General features: G+C 38.4%; 1 protein-coding gene across 1 annotated transcript in view; it reads left to right on the top strand.

The window, feature by feature from the left end:
* Tm9sf3 (transmembrane 9 superfamily member 3) overlaps nt 1–18,084 on the top strand; it is a 59,104-nt gene extending 41,020 nt beyond the window's left edge. The window contains exons 10-15 of the mRNA XM_052761713.1: nt 5,094–5,233; nt 7,775–7,843; nt 10,100–10,246; nt 10,999–11,082; nt 11,199–11,275; nt 13,709–18,084. Coding sequence (XP_052617673.1) covers nt 5,094–5,233; nt 7,775–7,843; nt 10,100–10,246; nt 10,999–11,082; nt 11,199–11,275; nt 13,709–13,776 — 585 coding nt within the window. The 3' untranslated portion in view covers nt 13,777–18,084. The remainder of the gene's footprint in view (nt 1–5,093; nt 5,234–7,774; nt 7,844–10,099; nt 10,247–10,998; nt 11,083–11,198; nt 11,276–13,708) is intronic.
* The last annotated feature ends 262 nt before the right edge of the window (nt 18,085–18,346 follow it).

Genomic DNA, 18,346 nt, shown 5'->3' on the forward strand with positions numbered 1-18,346 from the left:
GAGAACTAATTAATGCATGTATGCTAGCGCTAGCTCTCTTTCCCCACATTTAGCATTTAGTACAGTTAAGAATCCTCTACCACTGGACATGCTTTAATCCCAGCACTTGGGAGGCAGTGGCAGGCAGATCTCTAGTGAGTTCTAGGCCAGCCTGGTCTACAAAGGAGTTCCAGGACAGCCAGAGCTGTTATACAGAGAATCCCTGTATGGAACAAACAAACAAACAAAAAAAGAATGTTCTACCTAAGGAATTGTTTCACCCATAGTGGGTGGGTCTTACCTTAATCAGTGTAATCAAGACAGTCTGCTGTAGACATGCCCACAGGCCAGTGTAATCTAGATAATCTCTCATGGAGACTTTATTCTCAGGTTATTCTAGATTGTCTCAAGTAGATAATTAAAAGTGACCATCACAGTTAATCACAATACCTGAGAAAACAATTGAAGGGAGGAAGAATTTATTTTGGTTGGTGACTTCAGAGCCTTCCATGGTCAGCCAGCTATACTGTTTTCTAGACCTGTAGTGAGGCAGAGCTCATGGTGAAGGTTGTCATGGAACAGAGTTGTTTGCTTTATGGCAGCCAGGAAGTAGCAACAGAGCAACCAGGGAGATAGCACCAAAGGACATGCCCCAGTGACATGCTTCTTTCAAGTAGGCCCTGCCTCTCTTCTATTTCATCACACAGTGTTTTGATGTTTTTTTGTTTGTTTTTGCTTTGGTGGATGTCTTAGTTAGGGTTTCTATTGTTGTGAAGAGACACCATGACCATGACAACACTTATAAAGGAAAACATTTAATTGCGGTGGCTCTCTTACAGTTCAGAGGTTTAGTTCATTATCATCATGGTGGGACATGGTGGTGTTCAGGCAATTATGGTTCTGGGGAAGGTCTGCTGGGGAAGGAGCTGCTTCATGTTGATATGCAGACAACAGGAAGTAGACTGAGTGTCACAATGAGCAAAGCTTGAGCAAAAGAGACCTCAAAGCCTGTCCCTGTGGTGACACACTTTCTCCAACAAGGTCATACCTACTTCAACAAGGCCACACCTCCTAATAGTGCCACTTGCTTTGGGGGCCATTTTCTTTCAAAACATCAAAGTGAGATCAAATCCAGGGCTTTATAAATGCTAGGCAAGTACTCTTCCCTGAACTACATCCTTTTAGCTATCAGCATTGCTAGCAAATTATTAATCCATTAGTGGACTGATGTATTGATTGGACCAGAGCTCTCATGATCAAGGTGATTAGATCATGTTATTGTTAACTCTACCAGCTAGGGACCAACCACAGCTTCAACCACAAGAGACTTTTTGGGGGAATGTTTCATACCTAAACCATATCACTTGAGAATGGGGACAGGACAGGTTTACCAGGGTGTTCTGAGAAAGGATTGTAAATATGAAATCTTGTGTGAGCTGTAAGTCTCAGATGCTAAATTTGGTAGTAGAGGCTTTGAAAGAAACATAGTTGTAGTTAAAAAATTGCAGAGTATCATGAGACCTAATTAATCACCTTTCTACTCTAAACAATGTTCAGCTCAGCATGCACCCATAAATCCTGGATTCTCTAAGATTTGTCTCTGAGGGGATAGAATAGTTGAGAAGGTAATGGGTGGTCTGTGTTAGTTTGTCATTTTGAGGCCTTGTTTTAGTTGAGGAGGGGAATATTGAGCATGGTCAGAAATATGCCATAAGCTTTAGAAATCAATTTCACACCATGACTCAAGGCCTGAACCGTAACTGGGGAAAAAAAAAAACTAACTTGAGAACTGAAGTTCTAAAATGGGAAACTCATGATACATAATTAGAAATTACCATGTGAAAAGATGGAGACGAAGGTAATAGCACTTTATGATGAGGACTAGAAAGCTGCATCTTAAAAGCAGTCAGAAGAGTACAGAATACCCAAGTGATACATGTACCCAGGAGAGAAGATTTGTGAAAACACTGCTAGAAAAGCTCCATTGCCTTAGCTGGGTGCTGTTGGCATACACAGCATTTGACTGGTAGAGGCAGGCAGATCTCTGAGTTCCAGGACAGCCAGGACTGTTGCACAGAAAAACCCTGTCTCAAAAAATAAAACAAACAAAACAAAACAAAAAAACCCTCCATTACCTGAGCTGACTTGAATAAAGACAGGGTAAACAAATGCATTTTTTAAAAATACTCCAAAAGCCTCAGAACATGGATCAGAATTGGAACAGAAGAGTGGTTCCATTCTTGTTCTTTTTCATCAAATAACTTTGGTACAAGTAAAGTGAAAGGGAGCATTCTTTGATGAGAAGGAAGTGAGGTTTAAGCCAGATTATATATTTGATTGTGTGGGTGTTCTCAGCTACTTCAGTCCAAAGTGTCTTTGCTCATGTGCATGTTTTCTTACAGAGCAGAGAGAGAAGTTTGTGAAACTGGACCCAAATCTCTTTTTCTAGGGAAAAAAGAAAGTAGATTCTACTTTGCAAAATGTGGTGGATTCATTTATATTGATGAGGCACAAAATTTTAGAATTGGTTATTAATTTTTTAAAGGATGGAAGCAATTAGCATTAGGAGCTAGTGTGAAATTCATTAAAGAAAAAATGGCTAGAACACCATCATTTCCCAATTTGAGTAGGTTTTAGAAAACTAGAAGAACACAACAGCATAAGTAAACATGGCGTCCTATTGGACAAGATAAAGAAATGTGACCAGAGTCATAGTAATGAGGCTCTGAGCAGCTGCAGAGCATTGGGATGGTACAGTGCAGCAGCACACACTGCATAGACTGAGAGACGCTCTCAGTTCTGACACTATGGAGTGCTGAAGAGTATGTGTCTAAGAGCTCATCTGATTGATGTTTGAGATCTAAAGAGATTCAATCTGATGGGGGCAGCATATTTTGTAGTTCATGGTGTTTTCATAACTATTATCGTATTTAGTTTTCAAAAGAACTAAATAGAAATTGGGGAGTGGGGATAATTATCTGTTTCATAGAGGTAAACTCCCAAGGGTTTTGTGTAGTAATTGGCCCAGTCACATTTCTTCTGTTTTGTGTTGTTAGTGGTGAAGATGGGGTTTTGTTCATTGGGTTTGTTGTTTGTATTTTTTTCTCCCTTTCTATCAAAATGAGTTTCTCCAAGTGGTGCATAGGCATGCATGTAGGCAAAACACCCATACACAAACAGTTTTCTGTACCAGTTCCAACACTTGATGCAGTCAGTCTTCTTCAGTTTAGCCCGTCCAGTCAGGGTGTAGTGGTCCTACATTTTACTTGTTGACTTATCAGTCACACTGAAGGCTTTGTGTGTGTATGTGTGTGTGTGTGTGGGGGGGGGGGTAGATTGCTTATTTGTGTATGCATCTTCTTTAATAAATGTGAAAATCTTTTGTGCCTCTTTTATTTTATTTTATTCCTTTTTCTCCCCGACAAGAGAGAGCCTCTTTACACAGCCCTGGCTGTCCTGGAACTCACTATGAAGACCAGGCTGGCCTTGAACTCACAAAAATCCATCTGGCTCTACTTCCTGAGTGCTGGGATTAAAGGCATGAACCACCACAGGCAGCTGTTTCTGTGTGTGTGTGTGTGTGTGTGTGTGTGTGTGTGTGTGTGTGTGTGTGTGTGGTGGGGAGAGGGGCATGCTCCTCCCAAGGTGTAGGTAAAGCTTAGAGAGGACAGCTTGTGGGAAGAAGACCGTGTCAAGGATCATCCAGGATCAAATGCAGGTCATCAGGATTGGCAGCAGGCACCTTATACCCACTGAACTACCTGCCCTTATTTTTGTAGTGGGTGTACCTTATTGGATGAGAGGAGTTTTTTATACATTGTAGATAGAAGTCCTATGTCTTTAAAGTATTTTTGCAGTAATATTCTCCTATTTTATGGCTTATCTTTTAATTTTCTCAAGAGTTTCTATTTAAGGCAAAGTTACTAATTTTGAAGAGCAGTGCATTGATAGGTTTTCTTCCCCCTTTTTTAGTTTGTCCTTATAACTATCCTATAGAGAGAGTCTTTTGCCAGACTAAACAGCAGCAAGCTGTGCTTGTATGTTGTCTTTTAGAAATTGTGTAGTTCCATTTCTGAAACCCTGAGAAAATGTGAGAGGTTTTATGTGCACACAGCACCCTCTGTTGGCTGCAGCACTTCTGGAGTGGCTCCTGGTGGCTGCACAGCCATAGATGGGTACGGATGGAGATGGCGGGCATGGGGATTTCCTCCTTCATTAAACTGCCTTATACGGTAACCCTGGGTACACACTGCTTTAAAGTGAAATGTTTGAGTGGACATGTCAAGCACAGGCGTGGCCAGGTTGGGGAGGGTATTCAGCTTTGTGTCTTAGATGCTTTCCTTCAGGTTGATAAAGCCCTGCTGTTCCTGGTTTGTTAGGAGTTTCTGTTGGAAATGGATGTTGGGTTTTACAGCAGCTTTTTCTTGCATCTTTTGAGATGGTGGTGACCAGCACTGGTCTTAAGTTAGTCCTGTATTTCTTTACTAAAGCTCCATTTGCAAGATTTGGTTTATATCTGTATTTATGAGAAATGCTGACCTGTAGCTTTTTTTTATAGTGTCTTTTTCTAGAAAGGCTAGCTTTCTGTAGCACATTTTTCATTTCAAGGCGAGTATCTCTTTATAGAACTGAAATAACCCAAGAAATAGGATGGAGAGTTATGAACTAGCATGTTGAAACTCTCTGGACACAATAAACAGGGTTTTTAGATCTGTGAGTTGGCAGTACCTGGATTATAGGATCCATTGGTTGGAATGCTCAATAAAGTAAAACCAAATAACTTGGTTATAATAATGAAAGATACGGGGTAGACATGTTAAAAGCATGTCAGCTGACAGGGAAAGAGATCTAAAACGTACTTGATTAGGGACAGTGTGGAAGGTTAGGGACAGTGGGAGCTAAAGGTGGGGAGGGAACAGTTCAGTGTTTGTGTGATTCAGTGTGAGCATTTTTTCCCGTTACCAGTAGTGCATTCCTTGTACCATTTTACTCCTTAGAACTTAATGTTTTCTCTGTAATTAAAGTGTGTTTGAATTTTCAGGTGTCTCTCTTACTTGTTCTAATTAGTGTTTTTGTTCTCTGAGTAACCACACACATTTCTATTTAATTTACAGGTGGCCGTTTGTTGCATCTGTTTTTTTGTTATTCTTCCTCTAAATCTTGTTGGTACAATACTTGGCCGGAATCTGTCAGGTCAGCCCAACTTCCCTTGTCGTGTCAATGCTGTGCCTCGTCCTATCCCGGAGAAAAAATGGTAAAGAGAACGCTAAAGCTCATTTGGTTGTTGTCGTAGTGTATTAAGTTTTTAAGGCTGTTGTGTACGCATAACTTTAGAAGCAGCTTGCTTTTATGCAAACAACTGTTTTAAGTGTAAGAGTTGGTTCATTTTAATTTTTGCCATCAGCCTACATTGTAAAGAATATAGTAAGCTATGTCTTTATTTTGTTTTCTGAATATTGGTGCCGTTCATATGTCAAAACTTTGATAAATGTACTAGTGTATGGAGGTGGGTGGGAAGTAAAGCTTTAACAGTTTTTTAAGCCTGCAGGTCAGATGTGGCTGTTGGCCTGTTTTTGTTGTTGGGTTTTTTTGTTTGCTTGGTTGGTTGGTTGGTTGTTGTTGTTGTTTTTTTTTTTTTTTTTTTTTGGTTGTTTTGTTTTTTTTGGAGATTGTGTAGCCCTGGCCATCCTGGAACTGACTCTGTAGACTGAGTGCTGGGATTAAAGGCCGTGTGGCACCACTGCTCAGCTATTGTTGCCTGTTTTTGTAAATAAAGTTTTATTGGAACACAGCCATATCCAGTCTTCACTTACTACTTATGGCTTCTTTTACTCTCCAGCATCAGAGTTGACAGAGCAATAGTTACAGCAGAGACTGTATCACCAGCAAAATCTGAAACCCTCTGAATTATAGAAAAATCTTTCAACTACTTGTTTATAATTTTTTTCTTTCCAGATACTTTATTCTAAATATTGGCCCATTTATTCCCACATAAATCCACCAGTTGATAAATGAATTGAGACCACTTGTAATGAAATATTTGAACACAAAATAATCCAGAAATATATTAATTTGATACTTCTCCGCTAAGAAATAATAGGAAAAGTATTAAAAGTCTTTATTTTCTATCATTAAACCGTTTCGTTTCTATAAGCAGCAAACTTTGTAGGGATAGTAAACATTGCAGTTTGTAACACAGTAGCTCGAATCAGAGCTGTGTTTCAGATAGCATTGGTCAGTGCTGCATGGCATCAAGGCATACACATGCAAGTGTTCAGGACCAAGGCGTCAGTGAAGTTCTACAGTGTGACACGGGCGAGCACTGCCAGAAACACCTTGGGTTCATGTATGCTCGATTTTGAATTAATTTTTGGTTATTGAATGTTCAGAAATCTTTTACTCTTGCTGAAGTTTTCACAACCTACGCATTCAGTTGTATGATTCCCAGTCTAAGAGCTTTGATTTAGGGGAGAGTAACATATTCTAGTTTTAGGAATTGTTGTGTGCTTTTCTTTGTTAGATTGGTGTCTAAGAAACTTTGGACTGAAGAGTTTTGAGTCCATTTTTTAAGCTGCTTTTCCCCTAAATCAGTATTAGATACTAGGGCTCATTAATTACTCATGTTCAGCTTATTACTAGAGAGAGAGGAAGGAAAAGCCTAGTCAGGAAGCACAGAAGCTCTTTGGGAAGTAGGGTTAGTGAGGAGAGGTGTGAACAACACATGCTTTGTTTACCAGAGATAGGTCTTTTAGGTATAGGGAGGCTGGTGTGTGGCTTCATTTTCTTGTTGTTTTTTAATCATATGGGAACCAAAATCTGAGTACTAGATCTGGCTTTTATTGGATGGTTACCTGGAATAGATCCGTTTTAATCTCAGAACCTTGGTGTTCTATAAAACAAGGAAGATTATAGTAAATGACTTTTAAGTTTGTTTTTTCTCTCTATCCCCCCCCCCCCCCCCCCCCCCCCCCAGTTTGCATCTGCTGGCCAGCAGTCTAATTAGTGGCACCTGATGTAGGTCAGCAGACAGATAAAGTATAGGAAGTTCTGTGTGGAGGGATGTTGAGGAGTCAGTGAGAGGATGGGGGCGGGAGCGGGGAGCCATGTCTCCCTGAGACACAAAGGGAGGGAAGGCTTTGAGAGCTGCCATGCTTGCTGGAAGGAGAACAGGAAGTTAGAGACACATTCCAGATAGAGAATTGATGATTGTCACTCAGTGAATGTTGGCTGGGAGAAGGGATGAAGTTTGCGTTGTATTTTTTAGTCTTTCTTTGCCCTATTGTAAAGCAAAATTGACAATACCTTGATTGTTGAATTTTTGGAAAAGAATTAGAGCCAAGAAGAAAGCGGGTAAAGAAATGGCAAGGTTAGTTTATGTAAATTTGTTTCAGATAAGGGTCTCAACTTTGTTCTCTTTTCCTTTCTCTCTCTCTCCTTTGAATTTCTGTAAGTAGATACCTACAGAGTTCTCAGAAGTTACTGAAAACTGGTAAACGGAATAAATACTTAATGTGTTTCTTGTTCTGCAGTAACAACAATTTGTGTTCCTTAAATACTTTACTCAGGCTTTAATGCTGAAAAGAATATTGATTTCAACTGATGACTAATTTGAAGTCTTACATTTTTATGCCTCTTTTGGATTTTGGTTTTTCTTTTTATTCATGTGTCTTTATTCATTGGGATGATTTTTAAAGTATTAAACATCACCTTTTTATTATTGGGATTTATATATATATATATATATATATTATGAAAATCATGCTAAAAGTACTCTGTTAATTCTAATGTTTTCCAGGTTTATGGAGCCTGCAGTTATTGTTTGCCTGGGAGGAATTTTACCTTTTGGCTCAATCTTTATTGAAATGTAAGTTTGGGCAATGTTTTCATGTTTTGAAGAATTTAAGAATTTGAACATGCTGGATTGGTGTGGAATCATCAGACAAGGCAGTCTCTCTGGAGTCAATTTTGTACTGCTATAATGAAGTACTGAGGTTGCTAACTTTTTAAAATGAATAATTTTATTTAACTTCGAGGGTTAGGGATTCCAAGTCACAGTACATCATGAAGGGAAGTCAAGGCAGGAACCTGGAGGCAAGAGCTGATGCAGAGACTGTAGAGGAAACCTCTTACTGACTTATTCCTGTGGCTTGCTCAGCTTGTTCTCCTATACAGCCCGACACCAGCTGCCCAGGGATGGCACTGCCTGCGTGGTCTGGGCCTTCTCAAGTCCACCATTAAACAAGAAAATACCCCACTGACTTGTCTACAAGCCACTCTGATGGAGGCATTTTCTCAGTTGAGGTCCCTCTCCCCAGATTATTCTAGCTTGTGTCAAGTTGACAAAAAGCATAACCAGCACAACTCGTGTGTATAAATATATAAATAGGTAGTTGTCTTTCATCACGTGTTAGCTGTGAGTATACTGCAAGCCTTGGTGGGTCTTAGAAGGAGATTGGAGTGGGTCACTCTGACTTGTTTAATAAAGCCAGTTCAGGAACTCTACCTGCAGCTGATAGTCCTCACTCTGACTTGACCACTTACTCCTGCTCCCTCGGCCCTCTCTCCATTAGACTCCTCTGCTCTTTCAAGTCATGTCTGTTTTGGTTTTCTCATATCCTGTCCTCCTGGAATGGCATTTTTAACCTGTCAGTCTAGGCTTATTTTATTTGTATTTATTTTGTTTCTATGTTTTAACCTTTCAGTCTCTTTGTGTCATTTTTCACTAAGGAGTTTGAATCTCAATGTGATGAAATGCTACTACTTTCATGATGTGACCAGCTGGGTTGTTTATAGAATGAACTGATCATGTTGATTCTCTTAGCTCTTGCCCTTTTGTTGACGTTATAGCCATGCTGAACATTTTGAGGGTTTTTTCTTTTGTTTTGTTTTTAGATTTATGTGTATGAGTACTTGCCTACATTCATTATGTGTGCACCATGTGCATGACTGGTGCCTATGGAGGCCTGAAGAGGGTGTCAGATCCCGTGGAACTGGAGTTACGAGGTTGTGAGCTGTCATGTGGGTGCTGGAAATCAAACTCAGGTCCTCTGCAGGAGCAGCCAGTGCTTTTAAACTCTGAGCAATCTCTGTGGTTTTCTTTGTTTTACTTACTGAGTTCCTTTACTTAGAACCAGTCCTCTGCTCCTGGTGTTATCCATCACAAGTCTTTCTCCTGCTCCCCGCCTCACTCACGAGCCTTCTCCTGTTTTCACTCCTTCATCTAGTTGTACCAGAGGAATCACTCCTCGCACTTGCTGGGTATAGTGCACATCAGGGGTCAGGGTTGTCTTACTGCCAGGGTTTCCTACCAGCCAGCGATCTCCTGGAGAGTAGTGATGTTTCCTTACAGTGCTGATCTTTACTGCTTGCTTGCTTACTTTAAAAAAAAAAAAAAAAAAAAAAGCTTTTTTATTTTTTGAGATTGTAATATAATTACATCATTCCCCCTTCTCTTCCCTCCAAACCTTCCTATGTCACTTTCCTATGTGACAAGGGATCTGTAAATCGTTGTTGAACCATGCAGGCATGTGATTGAATAAATGAATTACAAAGCAGGAATGTTGTAAAAAGAGCTAGAAGACCCTGTTCTCCGTTAAGGATGACTTGAATAATGAATGGATTTAAAGAGGTTCTCCTTTTTTCTTCTTAAGGAAGAGTATTACTACTCTTCCTTTCTCCCACTGTCTCTGAAGACAGTGTCAGTCTCCTTTAGACCTTGACTTCTGGGCTTTTTCCTAATTCTGTATTTTTCTCAGTTTATCACTTATTTTTCTGTTTAACAGAATGTTTTCTAAAATGTGAAATATATTACTTGAGTAGTGTTTCATCTTAAAAAATGGAAGAATGAAGGAATTGACTTTATTTTATGAATGTAGATTCTCATTTTCCACATTTTAACTTGTTTAAATTTCTAATTTAGTCATTTTGCTCAGCGATAAATGCCTCCAGAAGAATTTGTTCTTTAAAAAACAAACCACAAAAATATTTTGAGAATTTAATAACTAGGAGTTAAGAGAAACTGTTGGAAATTACTAGAAAGATGATAACAAGCTTTAAGTGAAGTCAGAGTGAGAGCTAAGAGAGAGAGGAAGCTTCAAGGCTGTCCTCGTGTTCTCCTCAGGTACTTCATCTTCACGTCTTTCTGGGCATATAAGATCTACTATGTCTACGGCTTCATGATGCTGGTGCTGGTCATCCTGTGCATAGTGACTGTCTGTGTGACCATCGTGTGCACGTACTTCCTGCTAAATGCAGAGGATTATAGGTGGTAAGTACTTGCAGGTGCAACCTCTCGGAAGCCTAATACCTTTTTTTTTTTGTCTTTTGAGACAGGATCTCTTATGTAGCTCTGGAACTCGCTATATAGACCAGGCTGTCCTCAAACTTACAGATATCCACCTGCCTCTGCCTCCCAAGTACTGGGATTAAAGTTCTGTGCCACCACACCCAGGCAGGATCCTAGTATCTTAAGTTTGCCTTTGAAGCCTGTTAAGCTGAGGAAAGAATTTCCACAGAAATTTTGCTGTTTAAGATGATAGAGGAGCTGGGGATGGCAATGCACACTTGTAACCCTATCCCTGGGGAGACACTTGGCTACAGAGTAATACTCTGACCCAAAAATAAAATGAATGAATAAGAAAGATAGTAGAGGGATTTTTTTCCCTCTAGTTGTAAATATAATGAAAATTTTATAGGAAAATGGTATCAATCCAAGTTTTTTTTGTCCTATTTGAAATATTTCTGCAAAGTGCTTGATGCTGGGTTTGTGAGGAAGCATCTTTGTTTTAAACTTAAGTCTGAATGGGAGAATTGGTTTATTTAAAGTCCCTCAGAGAATGTGACAAGACTCTGGCGTTTCTAGTTCCCTAGGCTCTTTGTTAATATTTAAGCATCAGGTACAAGGATTTGTTTTTAAGCATGTAGAATTTTAAAGGATGTTTTTTTGTAAAATTCTTTGCCTTTAAATTTTGAGTGCTATTCCTTTCAAAGACATAATCCTTTTTCATTTTTTTTTTCCAGGCAATGGACAAGTTTTCTCTCTGCTGCATCAACTGCAATCTATGTTTACATGTATTCCTTTTACTACTATTTTTTCAAAACAAAGTAAGTGGAGTTTTTCTCTCATGTGTTACCTAGTAAACTGCCTTTAAATGATAAAGTGTAAAGCATCAGATTGAAAGTAAACTGTATGTATTGAATATTACTTTATTGTATTGCAGGATGTATGGCTTATTTCAAACATCATTTTACTTTGGATATATGGCGGTATTTAGCACAGCCTTGGGGATAATGTGTGGTAAGTTTTTAAATTATTGGAACTTCATGAGAAAAATTTTCAGCATCTCAGACTCAGGAAACACTGTAATTAGAAATTAAGAAATTCTGGGCTGGCAGGGTGGTTCCGTGGGTAAAATCTTTTCTGCTCAAGCCTGACAAGCCTGAGTTGGATTCCTGGACCCCTGAAAACTGGATCCAGAGAACTGATTCCACAGAGTTGTTCTCTGACCTCCATTCATGCCTCACCCAATAACAATTAAATAGAAATTAAGGAATCCGTTCTGTTGCTCTATCAGGAACACCAAGGTGAATCCAAAAGTTTGTCTTCAGTCTTTTTGACTCTCCCTTAAAATCTGATCTGTTGTTTAATTTCTGTTTTTGTAGCTGTTCTAATGATAACTGCAGACCACAGAATTAACTGTGATTAGTTTCTCATTCATGTTGGGAATTGCCTTGTTTTGATATTGTCTTTCTGTGTTGTTCAGTCTAGTCTTAAACTTCTAGACTCAAGTGATCCTCCTGCCTCAGCCTCCTGGGTAGCTGGGGTTACAAGTGTGTGTGGTACCGCATGCAGTTGAGAATTGGCATTTTAAAGTATGTGATCAGTGGAAAGGATTATAATGTCGGTGGGTGTAAGGTGTTGCCTGAATGATTTCTGCTTAGACGGTTCTTGGAATGTTGCTGCAGATACTGGTGTCTAGCAGCAGCACAGGTTACTGACAGTGAGTGCAGCATACCGATTTAGTTTTTCACATGGTTTGGCTGATCGTATCCCTGAGATGTTTCCCGTGTTCCTCTCCACTCCTCCATACTGCCTGTGAAATAGCAGTTCAAGCTACAGTAACCTTCAACAGATAGTTGTAGGTTTTTATTGGGAGGCATGTGATGTGTGGGAAGTTAGAAGCCATTGATAGTTATTCATTGGCTGTTATAATATTGTAACACTTATTCCTGTTTATTAGCATAGATTTGTTTATGAACAGAGTCATCTTTTCCTCATCTGTTTTGTTACCTTGAGATAGACCAGTTTGGTGAATACTAATCGGTTCATGGTTGGGGGTGTAGCTCAGAGTGCTTGTCTAACTTGTAAAAAAACTTTGGGTTCAATCCCTAGTACTGTTAGAGAAAAGTGATTAGTTAGATTTGTGTGTGTGTGTGTACTATCAATTAACTCATGGAAGATGTAATTTAAAAATTTTTAAGGAATCCAGTGAAGAATGGTCATTGATCAGCTATTCTAAAAGGCTCTAAGTTTAAAAAAAGAAAGAAAGAAAGAAAGAAAGAAAGAAAGAAAGAAAGAAAGAAAGAAAGAAAGAAAGAAAGAAAGAAAGAAAGAAAGAAAGAAAAAAAGAAAGAAAGAAAGAAAAGGTCCCAGATATTTGTCTATGAAGACTATTTAGTTTGTTTATTCATTCATCCGTTCATTCAACTTACTCAACAAATAATCATTGAGTAACTTTCATGTGCTGGGTGCTCTTAGACACAGAAGGTAAATATTTCATTAACAACATGCCCTGTTCTGAAATTTTGATCCCCATTTGAGATTTTTTGTTTGAAGCCAACAGTTTAAAGCTCCTGACCCACTTACTTGTCTCTTTTGTCCATTCCCTGAAGTATGTAATCCTTTCTGCCAACTCTACAGCTTTTATAACTTATATAGAAAAAGGAGACACCAGAAAGTATCTTTCTCTAGAGTTATAACACCATGGGGTCATGCTTCTCTCAATCCCCAAAGCCTCCCTTTCTACTTCTTTTTTTTTTTTTTTTTTTTTTTTTGGTTTTTCGAGACAGGGTTTCTCTGTGTAGCTTTGCGCCTTTTCCTGGAACTTACTTGGTAGCCCAGGCTGGCCTCGAACTCACAGAGATCCGCCTGGCTCTGCCTCCCGAGTGCTGGGATTAAAGGCGTGCGCCACCACCGCCCGGTCCCCTTTCTACTTCTTATTGCTCTGTAAGTTTTTGGATATTACAACATCTGGATATTGTCATGAATGATCATTCACACTTCTTTTTTTTTTTTTGATCATTCACACTTCTAATACCAGCACCCAGTAGGCTGAGGCAGAAGGTTCCAGAATTCAAGGACAGCTTGGGCTACATAGCAAGATTGTGTCTCAAAAAAAAAAAAAAAAAAAAAAAGTATTGCTTTAATGGGTTGGGTTTGTCGTTACCAAGTCACTCTTTCTTTTGTGAGCTGCATTTTAATTCCACAATTACTGACCATACAAGTAATAATTGTGATTTAATTCTAAATAACAAGTGAGGTTTGACTATAACAGATGCTTTGCAAAACAAATAATAGCATTTAAGAAATTCAGAGAGAATACTAACATAAAGACATTATTACCCTGAAAAAGGAATAGAACTCTCTAGAACAGAGAACATTTAATATTTGTAAATGGCAGACTCTGATCCTACTCTATTTGTTTCAAAATACATTATTTTATTTTTGCAGGAGCAATTGGTTACATGGGAACAAGTGCCTTTGTTCGAAAAATCTATACTAATGTGAAAATTGACTAGACACCTGAGACAACCTGGAACTTCGGATCAGTTTCTCTTTCATGAGGGTGGAACTTGCACAGAAAAGAAGAATAAGCGCAAGAAGAGATTTGGGCTGAACACTGGGTACTTCGTGGGTCTCTTTCATGGATGGCTTAAAGTAACATCTATTTCCATTGATCCTAGGTTCTTACTGACTGCTTTCTCCAACTGTTCACAGCAAATGCTTGGATTTTATGCAGTAGGCATTACTACAGTACATGGCTAATCTTCCCCAAACTAGCTCATTAAAGATGAAATAGACCAGCTCTCTTCAGTGAAGAGGACAAATAGTTTATTTAAAGCATTTGTTTCAATAAAAGAACTAGAGGGAAACGTGGATGCTAGAATTCCATGAGTAGAAATCTTCCTGGCACTTGGTGTTTCTATGTTATTGAAAAATGATGTTCCAGAAAGATTATTTTTTCTCTTATTTTTACTGCCATTGTTGATCTATTGTGGGACATTTTTATATACTGAACCTGGGTTCTTTCTGACCTGCTGTTGTTCGTCCCTTCACTCAATTGCATCTTTTTTTTTTTAAACAAAATTAAAAACTATTAAATTCTGCATGGAATATATCTGCTGTCATCTTAATCTTAGTTGGATCAACCTCATTTATTTATCTTAAAATTAACTAGTTATATCTCAGTTCCATCCAAAGAAAATACAGTATGAAAATAGAGGTGTATTCTCTATAATGCAATTTACTGTACAGTTAGAAAGCAAAGTGTTAAATGGAGAAGATACTTGTTTTTATTAAACATTTGGAGATTTAGATAAATTACATTTTAACTGAATGTCTAAAGTGATTATCTTTCCCTCCCTCCCCCCAAGTTAGTCTTACATCTTTTTTTGGGGTTTCAATGAAGGCTTTACATAAGAAATTATTAAAAAATAAGGGGGGCATAAGTGTATATACCATTAATAATGTCGTGTAGGTGTAGGCTCGTGGACGCATTTGGATGTACAGATGACTGGAAGACTTCTTTGGGATGATGATTGCTGTAGAAATGTGTGGGTTTGGGTGGCCTTTTACATCTTGCCTACCATTGCATGAAACATTGGGGTTTCTTCAAAATGTGTGTGTCATACTTCTTTTGGGAGGGGGTTGTTTTCTTCTTTTATGAAACTCCTACTGGAGCTAAATTTGTAATTTAGAAACATTTAATTTTGTTAATCCTGTCTGGGACATTTAAGTAACATCTAAAGCATTATTGCTTTAAGATGTTCAAATAAAATTTCCTGACCAAATTGTTTTGTGACAGTAGATGTGTTTATAATTTGGAGGTACCTGCTCAAAAGGCAATATTATAGAATGCCATTATTATTTTTTTGATGCACTATAAAGTATACTTTTCAAATACAGAGGACCCACACTTTAAATTCCCAAACACAGAGCCAGGTATGGTAGTTTATGCCTATAATCCCAGCTCCAGGGAAGCTAAGACAGAATGTTGTAATGAATTTAAGGACTGGACTACAGAGTAAGTTATAGGCCACTCTGTGAGTTATGTGCTACTCTGTAAGATTGTTCCAAAAAAAAGAAGAAGAAGAAGCAAGTCCAGAAGCCTGTCTATGGATAGTTACAGATAAACTATGAGTGATAAACCCGTTATATGAGATTGTGACATACAAATCTAAATAAACATTGATTGGATTGCTGTGCCATGTGAAATAGAAGGGAATATGAGTGGCTAAGCTAACAGTGTTAGCTCATTCAGTGGCTGAACAAATGAAGGCTATAGAAATCTCAAATTATTTTAATTTGCACAAAAATTTCTGGATCTGCTCATATTGTGAAGTTTTCCTAGAACTATTGAGTTTCTGATTCAGTACTTTGCTCTGCAGATACCCAAATCTATACTGTATATTGGTGTTTTTAGAAAGACTCAAATCATCTGTATTAAACTTTAACAAAACTCATGCATTTATAGTTACATGAGAAATTTTTTAAATCGATGGACTCTGTGTTTTTAACTGAGGCATGTGACATCTTTAGGGTGTTTAGATTCTTAACCTTAAGTGATGAACTGTGGTCAGTCATCTTCAAGCCAGAATCTCAGGTTCGATGTCACCTACTAATTGTTAACATTTTATCTTTCTCACCTGCCCTTATGATCTTAAACTAAAAGGCTCTATTTGTTTATATCATGTAACTTTTAAACATATAAAGTATTTTTAATATAAGAACACTTAGTCTACAGGTTGGAGTGTAGCTCAGTAGAGTGCTTGCCTGGCTTACACAAAGCCTTGGTTCGATCCCCCACACTGCATAAACTGGGTGTGATAGGACATGTTTGCAGTCACAGCATTCAGCAGGTAGAGGCAGGAAGATATCAGAAGTCCAGTTAACCTCAGCTACAGAGTGAGTTCAGCACTACCCTCTGCTGTATGACACTCTATCACTCTTTAAAATGAAGCAAAACACTTTTTGTCTGATGGAATATATATAACTAGATAGTGAATTTTTGTCTTAATAAAATATTTTTTCTCATAATCTTGGAGGTAATATGTAGTGTTTTCAGAGAACATGGCTGTTTCAGGTGCACCTATTTTTTCTGCTAGGTTGAGAGCTCTGGAGTTCTTTGAAGTCTACAATGAAAAGTAATTTTCAAATATTTTAAATACGTTAAAGTGAATATAAATTACTTCGAAAGCTCATTTATAAAAAGACTTGTATTGATTGGTTTATAACTTCACAGAGGGGCAATATAAATGTATATATTGAAAAAGATATAGGTCACAGGTGGCTTAGTTCTCCCTAGTTCTTAGTTAATAGAATCATTCAAACAATATCTAAGTTAATTGGAAGGCGAAGCTTTTGTACTCCATTAATGTTGTATCTTTAATTTACTAACATCTGCTTAGTTTGTCAGCTGACACTTTGAATACTATCAAAAACTAAGAATATACTTTGTATCTTTAAGCATGTTTCCTGAAAATTAACTACATTAGAAATTGACATCCTATGCTGGTCTCCAAGTGCAAGAGTAGGTTTTGAAAGAGTAGAACTGACCTGGCTAGAGGGACCTCCAGTGTGCTAGTATACTGTCTAGGCTTCCAGACTGTGTTGGTTTGCAGAGAAACCCCATGCCCTTAGAATCATTGTCTTGTACTCTCTGAACCTCGTGGCTGGGATGCTCTGGTGTTTCCCACTGGTGGTGGGTCGTCCTTTTTCTAAAGGTGGTTGCTGCAAATTCCAGTTCTTCCAAAAGCCACTTGATTTAAGGGTTTATCCACAAATTGTGCTCATTTTGATAAAGCATTTGTGTCCTAAATGTCTACTAATCACTTTATGCCAAATGTCTTGCAGATGTTATTTTTAAACTTCCTGAATTTTTACAAATGTAAAAAGGAAAAAGTGTATTAGTGTAATTTGTTCAGGAGTAGTTACATACTGAAGGGCTTCTGTACATGAGTTCTAGGGGCAAAAGCCTTATGTAGAAACCTGTACACTGCAGTTCCATCTGGGTTTTAATTTAGATTTCAGCATTTCTTAGTGCTTCATTCTATTGGTTTATTGGAACATGCAATAGGAGTATTAATTTACAGAAGCACAGATGTTCATGTTTTCTATTATGTAAAATTCTGTAGTTAAGCTATATTTTAGCAGTCAAGGCGTTAAAAGAGATCAGAGGAGTGGAAATGTAGGATTGTTTGAAAGTGTACTTAGTACTAGACTAGTTTTATAGACAAGGAAGAACAGAAGGGTGGCACACACTTGAAGACATTCGGTATGACTTACAGTCCAGGTGAGGGCAAGTGCTAGTCCTTTCCAGTGAGCATGCCTGAAGGTTTCCTGAATTAGTGTTCCTCCTGGAGCCATGTGTGCCGTGTGCAAAGGTCAAAAGTTCCTTCACAGCTGCTGTAAAAGAAGCTAACAATGAAGTTCTAGTGGACTAGGCAGGCGCAGTCTGTGCTTGCCCTCACCCCGTCAGTCTAGGCTCTTTGGAGGTTGTAAGTGCTGTAAGAGCTAAATGTAAGAAGGAAAAGGGTTGTCTGAAGGACAGCAGAGTTTTCTATAAAAACGTCATTGGGCTTCTCATCTTGTTCACCTTGAACCTGCAGATCCCCACAGAGCACGACAGTCAAAAGGTGGGAAGACACGGTGATTGCCCATATCACTTCCATTTTGTATACGCTCTGGGTTTGTGTAGGCGTATTCCAACTGGCTTTTTAGTAATAGAAATCCAGTATATAATGTATCAGATACAACTGAGGTTCTAATCTAGTCTGTTAATTTACCTGAAGCTGGATTTTTAAAAAAGTAATAAAAAATTAAATGTATTTCCCTTGGATGCTTGCTTTCTTTCCTTTTTGAAACATGAACCAAAGTGTGAGGGATAAGATAACTTGTCATCATCAGCCTGCCTGCCGAGAGATAGGTGATTGAATTCATCCCACTGTTAGATAACTCAGGGCTGAGCAGTTGTCTGGGGTCACATAGTACATGAGTTTATGCTGAAGACCTGTACACTTTGTGTGACAACAGGCATTCTCGAACAATGCAGACAGCTATAGTCCATGGCCATGTTGTGACACACTACAG

Source organism: Peromyscus californicus, unplaced genomic scaffold (assembly GCF_007827085.1).
Source record: "Peromyscus californicus insignis strain IS unplaced genomic scaffold, ASM782708v3 Scaffold_4__1_contigs__length_199733344, whole genome shotgun sequence".
NCBI lineage: Eukaryota > Metazoa > Chordata > Mammalia > Rodentia > Cricetidae > Peromyscus > Peromyscus californicus.